This window comes from Gobius niger, assembly GCF_951799975.1.
Source record: "Gobius niger genome assembly, chromosome: 13".
NCBI classification, from domain to species: domain Eukaryota; kingdom Metazoa; phylum Chordata; class Actinopteri; order Gobiiformes; family Gobiidae; genus Gobius; species Gobius niger.
The window spans coordinates 22609454-22630814 of NC_136864.1; the positions used below are offsets into that span (position 1 = coordinate 22609454).

General features: G+C 42.3%; 2 protein-coding genes across 2 annotated transcripts in view; one reads left to right on the plus strand and one right to left on the minus strand.

Moving 5' to 3' along the window:
- LOC306972494 (solute carrier family 22 member 23-like) overlaps positions 1 to 2813 on the minus strand; it is a 41830-nt gene extending 39017 nt beyond the window's left edge. Inside the window, exon 1 of the mRNA XM_079569140.1 lies at positions 1761 to 2813. Coding sequence (XP_079425266.1) covers positions 1761 to 2234 — 474 coding nt within the window. The 5' untranslated portion in view covers positions 2235 to 2813. The remainder of the gene's footprint in view (positions 1 to 1760) is intronic.
- An 8244-nt stretch (positions 2814 to 11057) lies between these two features.
- Positions 11058 to 21361, plus strand: part of dspa (desmoplakin a) — a gene marked incomplete at its 5' end in the record, with an annotated part of 14596 nt that continues 4292 nt past the window's right edge. The window contains 17 exons of the mRNA XM_079568780.1: positions 11058 to 11305; positions 11951 to 12035; positions 12198 to 12316; positions 13213 to 13357; positions 16163 to 16288; positions 16773 to 16832; positions 16919 to 17086; positions 17169 to 17273; positions 17971 to 18066; positions 18144 to 18269; positions 18528 to 18680; positions 18760 to 18914; positions 19367 to 19493; positions 19707 to 19893; positions 19973 to 20349; positions 20544 to 20725; positions 20810 to 20948. Of these exons, the coding sequence (XP_079424906.1) occupies positions 11058 to 11305; positions 11951 to 12035; positions 12198 to 12316; positions 13213 to 13357; positions 16163 to 16288; positions 16773 to 16832; positions 16919 to 17086; positions 17169 to 17273; positions 17971 to 18066; positions 18144 to 18269; positions 18528 to 18680; positions 18760 to 18914; positions 19367 to 19493; positions 19707 to 19893; positions 19973 to 20349; positions 20544 to 20725; positions 20810 to 20948 (2598 nt within the window). The remainder of the gene's footprint in view (positions 11306 to 11950; positions 12036 to 12197; positions 12317 to 13212; positions 13358 to 16162; positions 16289 to 16772; positions 16833 to 16918; positions 17087 to 17168; positions 17274 to 17970; positions 18067 to 18143; positions 18270 to 18527; positions 18681 to 18759; positions 18915 to 19366; positions 19494 to 19706; positions 19894 to 19972; positions 20350 to 20543; positions 20726 to 20809; positions 20949 to 21361) is intronic.

The window sequence follows — 21361 nt, forward strand, 5'->3', positions numbered from 1 at the left end:
TGATAGGTCTTGTTTGGTTAGGGCTACGGTGGGGTGGGAGATGTTTGGCCAGGGATGGTGTTGCGATATTGTGGCGTGCGCACCAGGATGACCTTTGCTCCAAATCAAATGCTCTTGTGGCAGTAATATCCCATTAGAGCCGGCGAAATTCCACCACTGGAGCTGTATTTGCGTGCCAATGGCAGGGGCGGACTGGCCATATGTCCATTCTGGAGGAGCACAGAAGGGCCACTGGCTCTAGGGCCACCAGTCCCGCCCTCAACCGAGCTTTACCCAAATCTAAAAGCTAAAAAGAAAAGCATCAAAAGAGCGAGAAAAAGGGGATGAAAAGTCAACAAAAACATGAGAAAAACACAACAAAAAAATGATAGAAAAAAATAGCTCCAAAAAAAAAAAATGTGGCAACGTGACGAAAAGTTTCCATCACTTTTGTAGGTCTTAGCTTTCAAATGAGGCGTTACATTGTTGCTCTCCAGTCGAGAAGCTTTTAGATTTGGGTAAAGCCCAGTATAAAAAACATGAATCTAAAAGGAATTCCGTGGAGCATGGTGTACCACAAGGTTCACTTCTGGGACCATTATTATTTATTATTTACATTCATAATTTTGCTTCTGTTTCTACGACCACCTTTCCAGTTCTTTTTGCGGATAATACCAATCAAAAAAATAATAATAAAAAGCCGAACTGGGGAAAATGCACTCGTTAATGTTATGGTGGGTGGTAAGAGGTTAAAATATGGATTTGTGGAAGTGCACAATTACGCTAATTAGGGCCAGGCTGGTCAGAGTCCAGGGCTGTTTTTTCAGTCCCAGTCCACCCCTGGCCAATGGAGTCGTCTCTGTGTGCTAAAACATGTTACTGATGGGATGATTCATTGTCAGCAAGCGGCACGGTGTCACCCAGAGAAATACACTTGACAATGAGTGACATAGAGGATGCACACTCTCTCTTAGCATCTTTGGGGACATCATTCTGAATGTGGACCGTACCAACAAGCTTGTTTAGGGATGGACTGTGATTCAATGGGAAAGTAAAACAGATGATATAACAGACAATGACATGAGAGGGGTTTCCTACTCACTGCAGTGATTCCCTGTACATAATTGCGTCTGCTTTTTATGGTGGTGCCAGACAGTGCAAGCAATATGATGATGACAGGCATCCAATCTGGGTAATAGAGCCTGCCTCACACAAAAAATACTCTCACTGAATAATTACCATTATATTATTACATTATCATTATACTTGTGTAGCTCTATATGCCCCATTTTATCATGTGTGGCCATCTAATTCATTATGAGGTGCTTTTGTAGGAAATCTAACATATATGTGGCAGCATTTCTCTGACCACCACCGATCCTACATATACTCATTCATGCACACACACAAGGTGGATGAAGTGTCTTGCCCAGAAACACAACGGCACCGGCTGGAGTAGGAATGGAACTGTCATTTTTTTTGTTGATGTTCCATTTTCATATATTCAAAAGTTTTTTTCTACAAAGCCTTGTCAACTTGATTGCTGCCAACTGGCTCGTCTCTTCCATGACCAGAGCACAAAGCTGAGTAAATGGACTGTATTGGTTTGAGATGTAAGATTAGGAGAGTGATGAAATCAGAGCAACAACAGGGATGCGTCTGGGTGTGTAGGCAATAACTCTCCCCGGTCTAACGTGATGCATACAGGGGGGATACCTTTGCCAAATGAAAGCATGAGGATTTTAACGCTGCCCTGCCCATCTTCCCCCATCGCTGCTTACCTTCGTGACCACATTCTGCACGAGCCCGGTGTGCAGCTCAAATGTCCACTCGCTGCACCTGCACTGCATGCTGCTGGCCGTGTCATTGCGGCCGCTGCTGTAACTCCCATTGGCATAGACGTAAGCCGGTCTGCCGCTGCTGCCATTTCTCCACGAAGTGTCCAGCAGCGACGCGTGCCCCGCGCTCGTCACGTTGGTCCGGTTGCCCAGGGGCTGGACGCATGTGTTGTTGGGCTGCGCCAGGAGGAAATTGTCCGAGTACTGGCTGAACCCAATGAATAACGCCGGGATCCATGTCAGCACGATCATCTGTTTCTGGTACTTCCCAAACCCCCCGAGAAAGGGCAGCACGGCGCCGTCTATGCGCGTGAGCAGCCCGGCCGACGACGACGAGCTTTCCGGGGACACGAATCCGTTCTCCGGCTGCTGCTGCTGACGGTCCTCCGCGCCGGTGTCGAGCTGCACCACGGCCATGTCTTCTCTCTCGTCTCGTACCGGGGGTTTGGTCTATCTACCGGTAGATAGATAGATGCTCCTCTCCGTTGCGCAGCAGAGGAGTGGAGAGAGAAGAGAGAAGGAGCCGGGGGTTTGCAGTGCTACCCCCTGTCGTCTCTCCACACAATGCGTCAGTGGTGAACGCCGCGTGTGCGCAGTCAGTCAATCGGCAATGGAAATGAGACGCGCCTCTCTATTATCAGGAAGCACTTCCCCTGTGCCGTGTGTGCCGAAAGCAGCGTTTGTTGCTGCTGCTGCTGCCAAACTGCGGCCAAAAGGAGAGCAGGAGGAGGCGGTGGAGGGAAGTAGGCTATAATGCCCTCTCCTCTACGTCGCGTGATCCATTTGTGATTCCCTCTCGGTCCGCCGTGCCACTGGGAATCATTGGCGGAGCTTCCCATAGGAGCGCCACAGGTAACTCACCTGACCGTAAAACCTCCTCCCAGCTCCCGCGCCAACCCAAACATGGCCACCCCGCCTGTTAACACACTACAGTGAGCCGACTGACTGTCCTTTATATTCTACGAACATCCCGCACAAGAAATATTGCAGAGCCAAGCGGTCCCCACTGAACCACTGCGCACAAACGCACGCCTGTGTCGTGGCAATAATAGAAGGCTTTGTTACATGTTGCATAGGCTCAGCCACCGCCTATTTCTGCTCCAGCATATTAACATACTGAAGCAGAGCGCGAATTGAATGCGTTTTTTTTACCGTCATATTTCAATATCAAGCCTACTAACTCCAATGTTTCAATAAAGTTGTGAGCAACAAATTAAACAAATTTAAAGGCTGCATTTAAGGGGAGACACTCACATTTTTTCAGTTTTCAGGTTTTGGGCCAAATTGGTCTCTGAACATACAAGCTTTCACCCGGAAACAGAAAATATACCTAATCTTCACAATAACATGTTTAAATATTGTGTTGATTCAATGTTCCCCCATAGACTTATATGGGACAATGCAATTTCAAGGGCCTTTTTCTCAAAACACATTTTTCTGTCATTGTGGCGACACTATGTCCACGTCAGTCGGACCTAAAGACTTCACATTTTCCAGCCTTGGACTGAACAATATTTGGAAGATTTTTTCAGAGGGATTTTTTATGATCTAATCCCTAATCCCCGTTTATTGAGTTTTGAATGTCAAAAAATAAGGCGAAAATTACATTTTTACAAATTGTTCCACTAAAAAACAGCTTATTTTAAAACTAAACAAGAAATCCAAAATCCCCTCTGAAAACGTCTTGGTAACTCATTCATCAATAAAATGAAACCATAAATTTGAATGTAGCTCTATCCATTATTCAGATTTCGTCGCCGAAAAGATGGGAAATTTGGGGCATTTTTAGGCATAAAACACCTTGTTCTTATATGAAAAGATAAAATGACAGAAAACTTGCAATGTATTTTTTTCTCACATTTATGCCAGTGATCTACAGCAACAGTTTCAAATTGATATCCGTAAATTTACATTTTTTCCCTATTCACCTGCAGTGTCTCGCCTTAAAATAATAAATAAGTTTAAAAAGTTGCCTTTGCGCAAGAATGATTAGGTTTGATTATAGCGGGTATTTAGTGGTCATCTAGCATTCTCCATTAAAGCATTTGTTTATTTAATGCATTTATGTTTTTTTTAAACAAATAATCAACATACAAGACTGTTATAACTGACATGTTTGTAAATCTAATTATATTTTCTAAAATTACAACCTTTCCAGGACTAGTAAAATCCCATAATCTTTCCATGTTTTCCATGACCGAATGTTCACCTGCCCTGGATGGTAATAAGCTAGGCCTTTAGCTAAAGCTATTCTTTATTTAAAACAAATACATATTAATAATGTACTGCATGTAATTAAAGCTGCATTATACAACTTTTTATGCAAGAAAAAAAAATTGATATTTGTGCGTACTTGACCTTGTAGTGACCGAGTGGCTGTATGAGTGGTCAGCATGGCGCCTTTACTTTCCATCACAGTGGTCGCAAGGACACTCCAGGATTCATTGTTTTGTAGGTTTTCTGGTGAGAGGGTCCGTCAGCATTGAAAACCTACAAAACAACTGAGCGTCACAGAGACCATTGTGAGCAAAAGTAAAGGCGCCATGCTGACCACTCATACAGCCACTCGGTCACAAGGTCAAATACGCACAAATATCAACTTTTTTTTTCGCATAAAAAGTTGCAAAGTGTGCCTTTAAACAAAAATACTTGCATAGATATTTGGAAAAATTGCCACATGCAGTGCAGGACAAAGGAACATTCAGTCAAAGTATTAAACTAACTATTACTTTCTCCGAGTTGAGTGTTGAATGTCCTTTATGGAATAACATGAAAATAATCAGAATATGTTTTTACCAGTAAGTGCTGATTCGAGCATGTATGGCAGGGGTAGGCAAGTTTGCGGCATGGAGGGCCGATCTTCATCGTGGCCAAAACACCCAAGGGCCGAACCTCAACATTGTAGCCTAAAGTAAAGAACTATTTTCTGCAAATGCCAATGTTTTACATCAGTGGTTCCCAAGCGGCAGGGCTTTGGGACCCACCATTACCCTCGGATGACAAGCTGAGGACCCAAATAAAACTGTAATTTTGTCATATATCGTATAAAACATTGTATTGTATTGTATTATGTTCAGGTAAGAACATAAAACGGTGGCCTGTTCCTTTAAGACTGAAATTATAATCAAACAACCCAACAACATTCATTGTAACAGACACAGTTAGTGTTTCCATGCACTTTCAGATGGAAAATATTGAATAAAAGTTACCTATAAACTCACGATCCACTGACACATGGTTCCGTGACCCACTTTTGGGTCCCGACCCACCAGTTGAGAATCACTGTTTAACATTATATATGACCAAGCGAGATGTTCTCACAGGACATTTTTAAAATACTAACATACACTATTTCTAGCATTTTTAGACTACTTTAAGAGGTATTTCATCTCTTATTTGCACAATAATATTTCTCTAAATCACCTTCGAGGCCTGAGATTCTGTACTGGACGGCCGGATTTGGCCCCCCGGCCTGACGTTGCCTACCCCTGATGTAGGGCAAAACCAGTGTTGGGGAGAATACTTTGAAATTGTTATTATTTAGTTATGGAATATCGAATACTAGCCTTAAAATGTATTTTGTGACGTATTCCATTACTAGCCTGGTTGCCTCCCGCGGGAGGTGTTCCAGGCATGTCCTAGTGGGACAAGGCCTCGTGGAAGACCCAGGACACGGTGGTGGGACTATGTCTCCGAGCTGGCCTGGTGTCGCCTCGGGGTCCCCCCAGAACAGCTGGAGGAGGTGTGTGTGGATCGGGAAGTTTGGGCATCTCTGCTGAGACTGCTGCCCCCGCGACCCGGCCCCGGATAAAATGGAAGAAAATGGATGGATGGATGGATGGATTCCATTACTTTGTTCAATCAGAGTACTGTATTCTGAATATTTAGAATACTTTCTTTTTGAGTTACATTATATTCGTGCATAAAAGCAGAGTTTGATTAAAAACATGCAGCTACACTTGCTACATCACCAGTTATGAACTTATTTGCCAATCAGTCAGAATGCACAGCAACATTTTGGAAATGCCCAAAATAACAGAGAGCTAAACTTTTCCCAGCTGTTTGATCTCGTCTGTCTTACTGTTATGAAGATGAAACAGAAATGTATGGATTTAGGACTCCTGTGTAGCCTATTCCTTTGATACTAGGAAAGTAACTGTGCTCTAAATACCCTCAGAGGAAAGAGTAACTTTACCAGAATACAGTTTCTCAAAATGAGTATATTAAATACGTAGTCTAAATACATGTATTCAGTTACTCCCCAACACTGGAGACAACCCTGTATGCAACAATGCTGCTCTTTTCTTGATCACGTGACAGGCCTCTCACTGCATTTGTAAACACTGTAGCATTACTGCCTCCTCCTGGCTGTAAGGTGAGAACACATTTCAGTTAGTGGCCAAGTCTAACAAATAAAGTTGCAATTATATGAATGAGTACTACAATTTTAATAAAACTATAATTTAGCAATACGTTATTATCAAATACACTTTTTTTTTAACCTAAACTGACGGGTTTTTATAAAGCTTCATCGGCAGTACCTGAGGTAGAGTTAGTAATAATTCATTTGGCATTTCTATTTTCAAAAAAGCCTTGCTTCCTGAGTGTCACCCCACAACTTTTTCAGGGAGAATAAGTCTATTTTGTTGGCCTCAAAGTATCATGTTCTGCCGTTGTTGTTTTTTTCTTTTCTTTCATGAGTTTTGTTTAACCACTAAAGGGCACCTTCACCACTCAACATATATTTCACAATAAACTTCCTGAGCACTTTGGTATTTGACTTTTTGGATAATTCATTTTGTATGTTTTGTTTATTATCAACGAATCGTCTGATGAATGAATAAACGGGCTTTCATATTTTCTCAAGGGCAATAAGGACCCCTGGTGGTTGAATATATAATGACACACAGGACAATTGAAAATGAGGCGTTTGAAAAGGCTTGGCTTGTGAATCCTTAATGGGATGACTGCTGTTTGCTTTTTTAGATGATTAAATTATGTTTTTATTTATAATTTCACCACAGTTATCTACCATAAAAATAATACAGTTTCATGTGTATAACTGTATATACCCAATAGGCAATATACTGTATATATATTATTAAAAAGTTCCTAATACAAATTATTATTTTTGATGAATACTTTCCAAACATGTACATGTCCTTCTTTGAATCTACTGCAGCTCCAAGTGGCCACTTGCCAACAGAAACCCTTTTTTGTCAGTTGTACTTTGTTCCCTCTCCCTCGCTGGGCCGTGCGGTATCATTCAAATGCACCTTTCCCCTCCCTAACAGCAGGCTGGTGTCGCAGGTGTGTCCGCCGCCCCACCCTGTGTCGTGACTCATGCTGTGACTGTGTGTGTGACTGAACGCCGTGTTAAAATCATCTGTCTTCGAGCCAAGTACTGGTTACACATGAAGAGCAGAGGACAATCACAGCCCATGGGTGCGGCCTATGAAAAAAATCTAACTTTTAAGATAACAATCAAGATCTACTGAGGAAATGGTTATCTTGAAAGAGGTTGAAATAATGGCATTGGAGGGCCATGTGCCGTGCACTTTGGAGCGGGAGATAAAGGAATTAGCCAGAATTTTATCACTTGAGGTTAATGTTTGTGCCTCTGAGCCATATTGTGTTGAAGTTTAAAGGCCTGCTTGGTTTGTTGTTGCCAAAGGGGTAAGATAGATACTGTCAGCTTGTACTCAAGTTTTCAACAGAGAAACTAATTGAAAGTGTGTGAAACTTTAAATATACCTACTGTTTGTTGTTGTACTGTGGTAGCTACTGCAGGCCGCTACTTGTACAGTTTATTATACCACAACTAGTACAAGTAATTTCTTCTATCATTTGAGCTCTCTCATTACTGCTCCACTACTAACACAAAAGCTACATTTCTACAACTTAAGCATACTTAGCAAGTTAATGTAGTTCTACCGAGAAATAAGTGTGAATTTGCTGAATTTAATTTGTACAAAAGTGCAGTATCCTTCACAACCGTCCCGCAAACCGGAATCCCAATAAACAATGCAATGCTACTTGCCCGTGTGTGACTCAATAAAGCTAATAAGCACATGTCAGGCATTTTGGCAGTCCGTTTGGGTTTGGGTATGATGTAAGTCACCATGTCTGGAAATGATATCAGGTGTGCGTCTGCCAGTGTCAAAAGATCACTATGTTTATGAATCACCGTGCGCACACAGGCCCCATAGCACATCGTTTCTCACACTCAACCAGGTGTTAGATTCCTCCCGCTGTGGCCTTTTATGGCACTGTCTAATTCCGTACGTCTGCCTTTTTGCTTTTTTTTTTTCTGTTCATACATTTCTCTGCTACAACCCGGAAAAGGGAGGCAAAACACTGTCCTCTCTAGTGCAAAGAGCAGCCATCAAGTTAAATATTTACTAGCTCAGAAAAGAGGCCAACCCTTTTAAGTGTGGGTTTAAAAACGTCTCCCTTGGGAATTCTTGGCAGAATGGGAGGCAGGTTAGCGTGACCCATAAAGCATCAAATACAGTAGAAGATAGAGGAGCAGAGTGAAAGGCAGCTCCCGTATACTGTATGTGTAATAAGACTAATCTGTGGGAACGAACAATACGGCCACACCTCATTCAACTGAAATATTAGGGAATCATTGAGCTGTTGTAACACACATATCTGTGTGTTACATGTAGTGTGACAAATATAGAAGTATTTGCATTAATCAATGTCTTTTAAACACAATAATAGATGGATTTTGAATATTCTGAAAAGGGCAGACTGCCATGAGCCCTCTCCTGCAATGGTAAAAAAAAAAGAAGAAAAAAAGATGGAAATACTGTTTAATTGAAACCTGGGGCCATTCTTCACAATTCTTCATCAAGCACAAAGGAAAGCCCATATTATTGTATTTCTTTACTGACCCCTTGTGGCTGTGTTGCAATGCCTTTCATTGTCCATCATACAGAGTAATATTCACCTCTTAACCCCCACCTGAACCAACCACATTTTTTATCCCATTTGGCTTTACCCAAATCTGAAAGCTTTTTTGAAAATAGCGTCAAAATAGCAACAAGAGTGATGATGACGTGACAAGAAAATCTATGAGAAGGTGACAAAAAATGTGACGAAAAAGTGACAGAAAAGCCGCAAAAGCAGCAACAATGCGAGGAAAAATGATTAATTTAGATGAGTTTTGTAGGTCTCAGCTTTCAAATGAGGTGTTACTCTGGCCTATTGGCTGTGACCTTTTAGATTTGGAAAATGCACACGGTTACAGGAACAGGCCACCGTTTTTCCACACAAAGATATGTTCTTACCTGAGCTTAGACGAGTTGACAATAATGTTGACAGCTAACAATAATGAAATTAGAAAGAAATATGGTGATTTCATATTCTATTCTATTATGCATGCAGTGATGTCAACACACTGACTACTCACAGCCAATTACTGGAATATTAAGGATTCAGTCGTCACTCAAGAGCATATACCAATAATTCTGTTTAAAAAGTGCAAGTCTGCCAAAAATGACCACTTCAGTCATTTAGTGATGTGCGTGTAGTACACAAGCAACCTTAAGTGAAAACGGGAAGGAAAAAAAAGGATAACCTATTGCATTGGAAGCATAATCTAGCTAATAAACATTATGATCTTGGCTGAACATCACTGAACATCAGTCCTGCCCTTCTCAGTGGTAATAACGGCGTTTGTAGCTGCACAAGTTCAGTCCTGCACCGCACTTTGTTCCAACAACCTATAATATAAGTCTTAAACAAACCAGGATTACCGTAAAAAAATGCAGAAAGGGTGGATCCCTTTTTGTCACAGGCAGATAAGATGATACTTTGTTAACCACTAACCATAGCAAAGCCAATAAATTATTCCTCTACTTGTACATGTTTGACAAGTTGAACAATTAAGGGCAGCATAATGTTTAAATGCTGTTAAAATTCCTACTGAGGGTGTCGACTGTCACTGTGTGGTGTTTTCATTGTGATGCTACAAGGAGTTTTTTGCCCTACAGTCCTAAAGCTTTACACCGGAGGGCAGGAAGTGCGCAAACAATGTCTACTCTTACAGTAAAGTGGTAAGAAATGGTAAAAAAATGAGGTTAATGTCAATGTATGGATACACACAGTACACACAGGAGGTGAATCATCATAAAAATGCTCCTAACTAATGATCATTGTATGTACGTCATGGCAAACTTCCCTGCCTTTCGCTTTTCAGAGACACACCCAGCTCGAGTTGTGTGTGTGCACGGGGCAGGTTCACAGGTGTGGGAGTAAAAAAAAAAAAAAGAAGAAAAAAAGAAGAAGAAAAAAAAGGAAAGTAGCTGTTGTGAGAAGAAGTAGTTTAGTGTTACAGAGAAGTGGAGTTAAGTGAACTCTGTGCAAGAGGAGGAGAAGAATGATGAACTCTTGCATGGGACACTTCTGACCTCAAGAATGTTGAACCCCAGATGCAAATTCTTCACACGACCGCGCAGCATCTTACTGCACTCACTGGAAATGAGCTTGTCAGTCCTGCAAATAGACAAATAAAATCATGCTGTTGATATATATGTGTAATTTTGGAGATGAGAAAGAGGGAGAGAGGGAGAGAGAGAGAGAGAGAGAGAGAGAGAGAGAGAGAGAGAGAGAGAGAGAGAGAGAGAGAGAGAGAGAGAGAGAGAGGGAAAACTACGATATTTGCTGTTTAGCAGGTGTTTAAGGTGGAAAATTGGATAAGTCAAGTTGAAACCATAACATATAATAAATAGTGTCTTTTTATTGCTTAATTAAAAAAGAAAAAAAAAGAATGTAAGCTGTGCGTAAATGGTAGGCTACATCTTTATACTTGGTTTACGCACAAGCTATAATGAGGGAAAAGTGTGGTCATCGCGTAGCCAACTTTTTTATTTTTTTATTTTCATTTTAGGAGTAGTTAAGTGGAGGATAAAGTGTTTCGGCACCTGCTGGTAACCTGATATTACCCATCTTTACGCGACAAAAAATGTCTTTCAAAGTTCGCGCAAAAGCATTTTTCAAACAGGCAGATCCAGCGCAGTGAAGGTCGTCGGACAGCCCCAGGCTGTCGCGCTTGTCGAAGTGTTTCGTAAACACAGCAAAGGTGTGGTTTCAATCCAAAAGCGAGCTGCTTCCGTCTATTCACGCCAGAGCCCTATCTGCTGCGCAACAGGAGAAGGAGGAGGAGGAGACGACGACGCGCAGTTCCAGAACTACATTTCACGCAACACAACATTCTTTTCTTTTTTTGCCATCATGAGTTTGTACGGGTCGAATCAGGGGCTCAACACGATCGGACCCCGGAGTAATTCTCGACCGGATTTGTCAAATTACCGGGGCGAAGTTTTTGTCGGTGGGAATGGCTTTCCGGGAGAATACCACGACGGTGGCGGATACGGGTACTCTTCCACCTTCACCCGTTCGTCCATGCACGGAGGGGGCCACGGTGGACAAAAGACCCAGATGAGCATGGGGGGTGGCGGAGGAAGAGGAGGAGTAGTAAGGTAAGGAAAATACACTAAAGTTGGGTAAAGTGTCACCTGTTGCGTTCATGGCTTCTCGGGCCCGCGGGGAGTCGCCAAAGAAAGTAAATTACGGTTTAATCAACACGCATGACCTCAGTGCCATGGTGAAGACGAGCCAAGCAATGCTTTCAGGCAAAAAGGAATAAACTAAACGGAATGCGACGGTGTTTTGCTGATTGAGCCCAGTCTATTCAGCTCAATCAGCATGGCGCCAGTGGAAAAGCCAGTGGATCCACTTTACCAGAAAATGACCACAGAGCGCTAGATTGATTCTGAAATCGCATTCCTTTGTGATAACAAGTCTTTCATCCGTATCTCGTGTGCAATGTTTTTTTGGTAATCCTTGGTGTCTTTCACATGAACTGTTGCCAAACATTGTGAATCAGGGCAGAGGAACTATTCGCTCACTCCCCCCCCCCCTCATAACCCTACTCCCACCTTGAACAACATGATGTCATCTTCAAAAGTCATGTTTTCACTGGCAAATGAGTGTACACGAATTCAACACAATGCTGCCACTCAAAACGAGAGTGTTATTCAAAGCATTTACTCAATATGTGTGTTTTAGATCATCACTCTGCTATTATTATCATTATAGATATGATTATACTTTTGTCATTACAGTGCTCAAAGTCTTCAGCAGAGGTCTGTTTTCCTCACAAATCAGTGCCAAGAATATCTTCAAAACGCAAAGATGATCCTCCGGAGTGTAAGTACGGCATTATGAAGGCTTTTTGACATGAATGGCTCCATTATTTGCGTGTTTGGATAGTGTTAGGTTTCTGCCTCATTGAAAGATTCATATGGAGAGATCGTGGAGGAGATTATAAGTTCGTAATGGTTAACTGTTTACTTCGCGGTTTGTGTTCAGGGTGGTCCGCCCGCCGAGTCAGAGAGGCTGATGGGGATGGCACTGGAGTCAATGGACCAGCTCAAAATGTGCGGCATGGAGCTTCAGCAGCTGCGAGTCCCCAATGATGTCTTCAGGAGGTAAGGAAGCCAGCGTGCACGCCTCCCACGGTATTACGGTGTAGTGGCTGTAGCTTGGCACGCTCACAAAAGCTTTCAAGACAATGCTAATGGCCAAGCAACAGGCCCACCAAGAGGAAGAAAGAAAGAAAAGCAAACATTGGAAAACTTTAGGCCATTACCGGGGCTGACTAACCTCTTAACCCCCACCTGAACCGAGCACCTTTTCTCCAGTCTGGCTTTACCCAAGTCTAAAAGCTTCTTGTCAAAACTGCAACAAAATGAGACAAAAATGTGACAAAAATGCAAAAGCAATGGAAAAAGTGACACAAAAAGTCACAAAAAAGTCACAAAAGACCAACATGACAAAAAAGTGACAGAAGAGTGATGGAAAGAAGTCCAACAAGTGACAACACAGCAACAATGTGAGGAAAACGATCAGTTTAGATCGATTTTGTAGCTTTCACATGAATGAATGAAGCTTTTAGATTTGGCTAAAGCTGAACTGGAGAAAGTGCGCTCGGCTAAAAGTCTATAAAAATCAGCTCGCAGTGTTATTGGCCGCTGTGAGTCGGGAGCAAACTTCTCTCAGACGTTTGCGTTCACTTGTGACCTGATTCCTGTGTGAACTGCCTAAACATAGAAATCCATTAGACATGTCGGATGACGAGTCTTGCTTAACCTGTCAAGCCAAATATTGTGGAATCAGCGTTTCGTTCTCGCACTGCACAAGACGCCATTCGGGGCAGCTGCAGATGATTTCACTCATCTGCGCCGCGTTTGCTCCGAGTTGCACAAAAACATTCTTCCCCTCACACCACCTTTTTAGCAGCCTCATTGGCATTCATTTTCAGCGACTGACACTAAACTTGTACCCCGGAGATTTACAGTTTGTTTTGTCTTTTGTCCCCCCGTAGTTTGGAGCAGCTCCAGCACATGCAAGCATCCATACAGCAGCAGTTCGGAGGAGGGATGGGGACGAGGAGAAAGAGGGGCAGTGTGGGCTCTGCAGATGGGGGCCGGCTGTTCAGCGATGCCATGGCTTGGATCGCGCAACAGAAGGTAAGGCCCACAAGTATCGCCCCAGGAAATATGTGAACTGAAATGAACCTGAAAAAGGGCTAACTGGGGACTAAAGGGAAGACTATTAGGGACCCACTTTGAATCTGTCACCTAAATCGAGTCCATTAACCTGACTTGTCTATTTGGTTAGTCTTTTTCTGTTGGGTTAAACAAGTTTTTCTGATTCTAAGTGCCAAAAGTCAAACTGCTTTGTCAGATAGTGTTGCCTACTCGCTCCAATTTACCTAAGAGCAGTTTTGGCTAAGTTGGTGTAGCAAGCACAACGTTTTCACAAATGTTTTTTTAGAACAATGCATGTCAAAGAACCTACCTGCCCTTGTCACCTAAATACACATCTGAAATTGATTTTATTTATTATTTGCTTTGATCTGTTTGGCCAGGTGTATCAGCAGTTTAAAAACAAGTCTTTTTATGAACAATAGGTGCATGTTTGGTTGTCAAAATGCATTAGAAAATGTGTATATTACGTATGTGTTAAAGATGCACTATGTAACTTTTTACGTATGAACAAAAACCTTGATGTTTGTGCGTATTTGACCTTTTAGTGACTCAGTGGCCTCATGGGTGCAGCCTGGAACCTTTGCTTTCCCTCACAGTGGCCTTTACGACATTACAGGATCAATTGTTTTCGGGGTTCGTACCAGAAACTGGCCAGAAACCCCAAAACAATAGATCCTGGAGCATCATAAAGGCCGCTGTGAGGGAAAGGAAAGGGGCCAGGCTGCACCCATGAGGCCACTGAGTCACTAAAAGGTCAAATATGCACAAGTATTATGTTTTTTTTGTTTTTTTTTCACTTCAAAAGTTGCATAGTGCACCTTTTAATGATCCAAAGTGAGGGAGTGACTAATGGATTCCGTTATCAATACATAGTCAATTTTCTGTTCTTTTTCATCTACAGAGTACTTAAAAAAAACAAAACAATGGTGGCCAAAGAGCTGCACAAACACTGGAAAACAAAGCGAGTCAAGTCAAGATATGAGGAGTTAATAATAAGATAAGAATAAGGAGGAAAAAATGTGTGCAGAAGCCAAAATGAGGCTCCAATACAAATATTCACCCAAGGCTTAAACCTAATGCGACAAAAGCCTCCATTGTAAAGACCGCAGACCACAGTTTTGGAGACCTTCTGACCCCAGAGACTTCACAGGCATCTAACAAGTCTGGCAAAGCATCGGTCTAAGCCATTTTCCCGGCTCTACCTGTTCGTTCAGTACACACATAGTTACATGTGCTTGTGAATGTGGGTTTTTTTTTGTGTGTGTGTGTGTGGAAGAGAAGGGGGCAGCTATACCATATCACTCCTGCACTCCTCTCGGCCTGACCTGGTGTAACTGAAACCATCTGGACACACCGTCTAAAACCCGATCCGTGAGTGAAAGAGGCCGAGCGAGCTGCGCGGAGGGCTTCAGACAAAAGGGGGAGGCTGAGGGAGAGCCGCCATCCGAGAATGAGCGGGGAGCGGCAGTGGGGCAGGATAAGGACAAACTGCATGGCGTGGGGTTTAAATCGTTGTGCAAGAAATACTCCAATTCTTGTTATATATTTGTAGAAGTAGATTTGTGCCAGTTTCGTATTATTCACAGTCACATGATGCACTTCGATGACGCACGCAAGTTCAGCAAAATGAACAAAGTGAAAGCAAAATTCCATTTCACTCACTTTTTTTCTTTTTTTCGTAGTAGTGCTTTCTTTTAGCGTGATGTTCAATTGCTGTATCCTTTTTTTTTTTTTTTTTTACTCAGAGCTCGGGAATTATTATCATTTTGCAAAGCCTGAAGTGTGAAATATGATCCTCCCTCCCGACTTGTCTCGTCATGGGGCAGGGCGGTTTGGTTCGATCCGCGACATGTTCATGGGAAAACGCCCTAAGCTCACCCTCCCAACCAAAAAAAAAACAAAAAAAACACCACACACCCTACCCCTCAGTCACCACCAATGCGGCCTCACCCTAAATAACTCATCCTTTCAGTTTATCACCAACGATTAAAAAGAAAAACCTCAACACTTTTCTGAGTTTTTATCTTAAACTTTCACTCAACCCTTAAACGTCAAGCAGACCAGACCAGACCAGACCAGACCAGACCAGACCAGACGCTGTGTAAAACGCTGACAGGCTTGATCTTGTGTGTATCTGTATCTGCAGCCAAGTATGCGTCCAGGAAGGGAGTGGCCGTTGAAAACAAAAGGCGACTGAGGGGAGAGGAAGAAATATGTGTGTGCAAAGTGCGGAGACAGGCCGAGCTCGGTTCCACAGGAGAGAAGAGAGAGGGCTTATCAAAAGCACAGTGGCCGGAGAACAAGGGGGGGGAATAGTCTGCATAGTTTCCAGATCGACCTCGTTTGGGGGTAGCAGTCGTAGGCTGACATCTAGAGGGCGGAAGGTGAAACGGCACTAAGCAGATAGCGATTAAAAGTGTAGAAAGCTATGTAATTTATACTTTTTTTTTTAAAGAGGGACAGTAAATGTTTGGTAAAAAAAACTGGCATGGCAAAAGTATAAGTAAAGCAGTTTTAAACACAACACATTTTAGTTACAACAATATTAATAAGAATACTTGATGGAAGACAATCCATAAAACTAAACAAATAAAACACCGTCTGCTGTTGTTGGCATAATAAGGTTGGTGACCTTGAGCCAGATAAGACTTTATGAGCTTTGAGATTACAGCGACGCATGACAGCAGGACTTGTGATAGCATTTCTTTGGAAGATTCGTCACATTTTGTCTAATGTTGATTTTGCTGTACATAAACGAGTCACGGCTTATTTTCTTGCTTGCAGCGCATGATTGAAACGGCTCCGTTCGGGGATGACTCCGCCACCATTGAAAAGCAGATATCCAGTCACCAGAAGACCCACAGCTCACTGCAGCGGAGCTCGGAGGTCGACCGCGCCAGAGATGACCTGGTAAATCCCTAGTCCCTTGTTGAAATACTTTGAAATAAATCATTTCAACTTAAGAGTGTTATTGGGGGACATAACACTGGTTTATTTTTCCAAAATGTTTCATTATCATGCAGAAGATCAATGTGAGCGAAGTTACCATATTTGGTTCATTGCCCTTTTAAGGGGTAAAAAAAAAATGAACGTTAGGTTTAAGTGAACCTGAAGTATGATCAAATATGGTGCCTGCCCTTTTCATGCTGTAATTTCACTTATTGCACTACGTCCTCCAAAACCACCACATGTATCATCACTTATTAATTATTCACCAATAAAATGTGTGAGTTTCATCAACTTACCATCTTCTGATTTGCTTATTTACATTACTGTGCAGCAGGAAGGCCATATGTGAAGTGTGGGGAAATTGCCAAAAATAGTCACTTGCCCTGTTACTTTTTATGGTTGGTTCGGTTTGGTACATTTAAATCGATGCTTGTGTCTCTTTTAGAACATGAGAAACGACAAATACAACCTCTACACGCTGGAGCAGGAATGGGACAGCCTGCAGGTACTTTATAAATGACCACTTTGAGTTTTTTTTTTGTATGTGTGTGATTTTACTTTTTTTTTTAAGTGTTGTTGTTGTTTTTGTAGAAAATGTCCCACAGTCGCCTGAGCCAGCTGCGCGAGCTCCAGAACATCATCGAGGACGTGTCCAGGGCCATCATGTGGGTGAACGAGCGAGAGGAGGAGGAGCTGGTCTTCGACTGGGGGGACAAGAACATCGACAACTACATCCCCAAGAAGCAGGAGAGCTACTCGGTAAGAATCTGCGATTTAATTGATTAAACTAGGATGTGCAATGGGTTGTGAGCTAATGGGATTTTTTTCCCCGTAATGGCAGAGGCTGATGAGGGACCTGGAGGAGAAAGAGAAGGATCTGAACAAACTGAAAGTCAAAGCGGATGGACTTTTGACCAGTAACCACCCAGCAGCTGATAAGATCGAAGTAAGTCGTGGCAACAGCGGCAAAGCCAGCGTGCTTTATTGCTTTATTACTTGGTTTCTATGTGCATTGGATAACTTGTGCATATAGAAAACGTCTTGGAACATTTTAAATTCAGTTTGTTGCTCTCTTTGAAAGCCCCAAGCCTTGCAGCACTGCTCTTTGCACAATAGGATACACACCCAAGTTACATGATACTAATCCCATTTTTAATTCATGGTTTGACCGTCTGTGGCTGCAGTCGCGAGAGCAAATCAACTCCAGATGGAGGCTGGAAGAAAAAGCCATCCATTTTAACCTCTTAACCCCCCACCTGAACTGAGCATGTTTTCTCCACTTTGGCTTCACCCAAAATCACAAAATGAGGATAAGAACGCAACAAACAACTGACTCGAGAGCGACAAAAATGTGCTGATAAAGCAAAAATAAGACGACAAAAACACACCTAGAAAGTGATTTTAAAAAAAAGTCACAAAGGAGCGACAAAAAACATGCCAGTAAAGCAACAATAACACATTAAATGTGACGCAAACATGACAAAAAAAGCGCTCGACAACAAAACTACAAAAACACGACAACTAAACCTACAAAAACGCCTCAAAAATGTGACATAAACGCAACAAAAATGTTCCTATCAGTTTTGTAGTTCTTGGCTTTTTAGCTGACTATCTTTCCATTTCCCTTCTGATTTTATTTGCAGGCTTACATGGACACCTTACAGACTCAGTGGAGCTGGCTTCTGCAGATCACTAAGTGCATCCACATCCACCTGAAGGAGAACGCCGCCTACAGCCAGGTAACAACTTTAACCCGCCCTTTTCTCTCTGATTATGATTGTTATGTGTCTCAAAAAAAAAATGATGTCCTGTGCAGTTTTTCAAAGAGGCCAATGAGACGTACACAAAGCTGCACAAACAGCACGAGACGATTTGCAGCAAGTTCCCCTGTGACAAGAACACGCCCCTGGAGAGCCTCGCCGAGATGCTTAAAAACCTGGAGGTACTGTGGGAAATATTCACTGTGCAAAAAGCCGGCAGCCTTGTAGACATTTGACCTACATAATATATAGGTCACGCAAAAGACTTTAGCAAAACAGAAAAGTCATATTTTGATCCTGACATGACTTCTGGAAGGTTGTGGTGTATAAAAGAATCCTATAAAAGAAACATTGGATTTTGTGTTAGTTAGATTTTGTGTGTTTAGTTTTTTCTGGCTTTAAAACTGCTTCTCTCTCGTTCTTGTTTCCTTGTCCCACAGAAAGAGAAAGAGCGCATCATGGAGAACAAGAGGCAGGTCCACAGCCTGGTCAACAAATCCAAGTCCATAGTGCGCCTGAAGCCTCGTAACCCTGAGGACAAGAGCACCAGTCCAGTTATAGTCCAAGCCCTGTGTGACTTCAAGCAGGACCAGGTACGATCTATGACTAACAGTCACACAGAGTGTGTGGTCGACATGTGTGTTTTCTTAGCAACGTGTGATTGTGTTTTAGAAGGGAATTCTGAAAGGGAATGAGGGCATCCTGAAAGACAACTCTCAGCGCAGTAAGTGGCTGGTGACCGGGCCCGGGGGGCTGGACATGCTGATTCCATCCGTTTGTCTGCTCATCCCACCGCCCAATCCTCTCAGCATTGGACTGGCCAACAAGTAAGGCCAAACCCACTTTGTAGTACATCACAATGGTCAAACGGAAACAATTTGAAAGTTGCAGAAGTTATTTAAGTGGTTTCGCTTTGATATTTAAATCAAGTTTGAAACCCCTGATTTTAAGTCACATCATTTGCTTGATAAACAATAATATCTCATCTCCATCATAGGAATATACATAACCTCTTAAGCCTGTAGTTTAGACTCCTCCACATATTATGCATGTGATTCTTAACTTAGTACAGAGTTTGCTTGTGTATAAAACATGCGTCATGAACTGATCTTTGAAAACCTCACAAATCTAGTTGCAATAAAAATGCAGCAATGTAATATATTTAACATGTTTCTTTTTTATGCAGTTTGTTTGTTTTTTACAAAATATGTGTCATATTCCAGTGTGTGCCTGTTGTTGTTATTACATATTTGTTGTTGAATCCTGTGCCTCTCTTCAGGAATGAGCAGTACTATGAAGCCATCATGGGCATCTGGCACCAGCTGTACATCAACATCAAGAGTCTGATTTCATGGCAGTATTGCGTCAAAGACATCAACTACATCAACTCCCTGACTCTGAGCATGGTGAGAGCTTTTAAGATCCACTATGTGAACTGTGACCAGTTCATAAACATCACGCTGAAATATCTATTACACTGTAAAAGAAAGAATGGGTTAGGGTTAGGGTTAGTGTAATCAAATGCCTGTTTCCTATTGGATGTGCAGTGATTCTGAACTTTACATAATAATGACTGCTTAAGGCACATCATAACAGTATTATGATACCTTTCTTTACAGCTGTCCAAGATGCGTCCTGAGGAGTACCGCAGCATTATCAAAAGACTGGAGACGCACTACTCAGAGTTCCAGCGCACCAGTCAGGGCTCAGAGCTGTTCGGGGACGACGACAAGAGGAACATCCAGGGGCACTTTGATAAGGCCCAAAACCACTACGATACCCTGATCATTCAGCTGCCTACCTACAGTAAGCTCAGTCTGTCTGCCTCATTAAAAGTATTTACATTATTTTGCTGCATACTAAATAATAATTTTCTGTTTTAAAGCTGGGGAGGTACGGCAAGAAGTTGTCCAAGAAGTTACAGAAGAACTCAGACAAGATGTCAGACCAGATGTCAGACCAGATGTTAGACAAGATATTAGATACGACATTAGACAAGACGTTAAATACGACGTGAGACCAGAAGTTAAACCAGAAGTCAAAATACCAAAGCCAGACACCACCAAAGAGGTGAAGTATACGGAGGTGATTGTGACCAAAGCAGCGCCTCCCACTTCAAAGCTGAGTGTTGCCCTGCTCAGCAGCCTCCATGACCTGAGGTACAGGCTGCAGCAGGCAGAGACTGACCTCACCAGCCACCTGCATGTGCCCTTGGGAGAGAACAGCCTTCACGAATGCTCCCTGCACATCCAGAAGCTGCAGGTATTACTACAGTACTATAGAGACCTGTCTAATTTAAAATGTTATGATTATTTTTTTTACTGCCTTTTTTTGCAAATGAATGCCAGATTTGATTTGTATGTTTCTCTGTCAATAAGAGTACATTTTCAGGGCTCAGAGATAGAATGAGTTTCATCCTGCATTGCTTCTCAATTAACATTATCACTTTTTTTCAGCTCGTGCACCAAGATCTGGACGTAATGTACGATGAGTACCTGCGCCTCCGGGAGAGCATCTTGAAGCAGCTGGAGGGGATCCCGCCTGATTCTGAACAAGCCAAGTTCCTACGCGCCGAACTGGAATTCATCAACCAGAAACTGGGAGGACTGCAGGGCCTGTACGCCTCCTATCTGCAAAGGTTAGTTCAGAGGACAAAACTGAAGTGTATTACCAGGCTTTTAAAGGTCAACTATGTCTAAATTATAAAATGCTGCGTCATCAGGCTGACGGCTCTAAAGGGCCTGCTGCAGAGTCTTCTTCAGGCTGAAGACGTGATCAAAGTGCATGAGGCACGACTGACAGAGAAGGAGACCACCTCTTTGGACCTCAACGAGATTGAACACTATCGCAGCACTTTGAAGGTTTTTAATCATTTATTTCCCATGCTTCTGATATTAAATAACTGAATAAATTAAATAACTGAATAAATTCACAATACAGATGATGACAACAATTTTTTATTTCTATCATTTCACAACGGTATTGTTGATAATATTGTCAAAAATGTCCTGGCTGTAGCTCAAAGCAGTGCACAACATCTGTGTCCAACATGAAAGATGAACAAAATTCTGAACACTAAACACAAACCATCTTGGTGGCCCCGACTACATATTGTAGCGGATACTATAAAATACTATCCAGTATATTTTGTAATGATGCATCTTGGTCTAGTTTGTTTATATCTTAAAGGTGCTTTACGCAACTTTTATGTGGAGAAAAAAAAGTGATATTTGTGCGTATTTGACCATGTAATGACCTAAAGGCTGTATGAGTT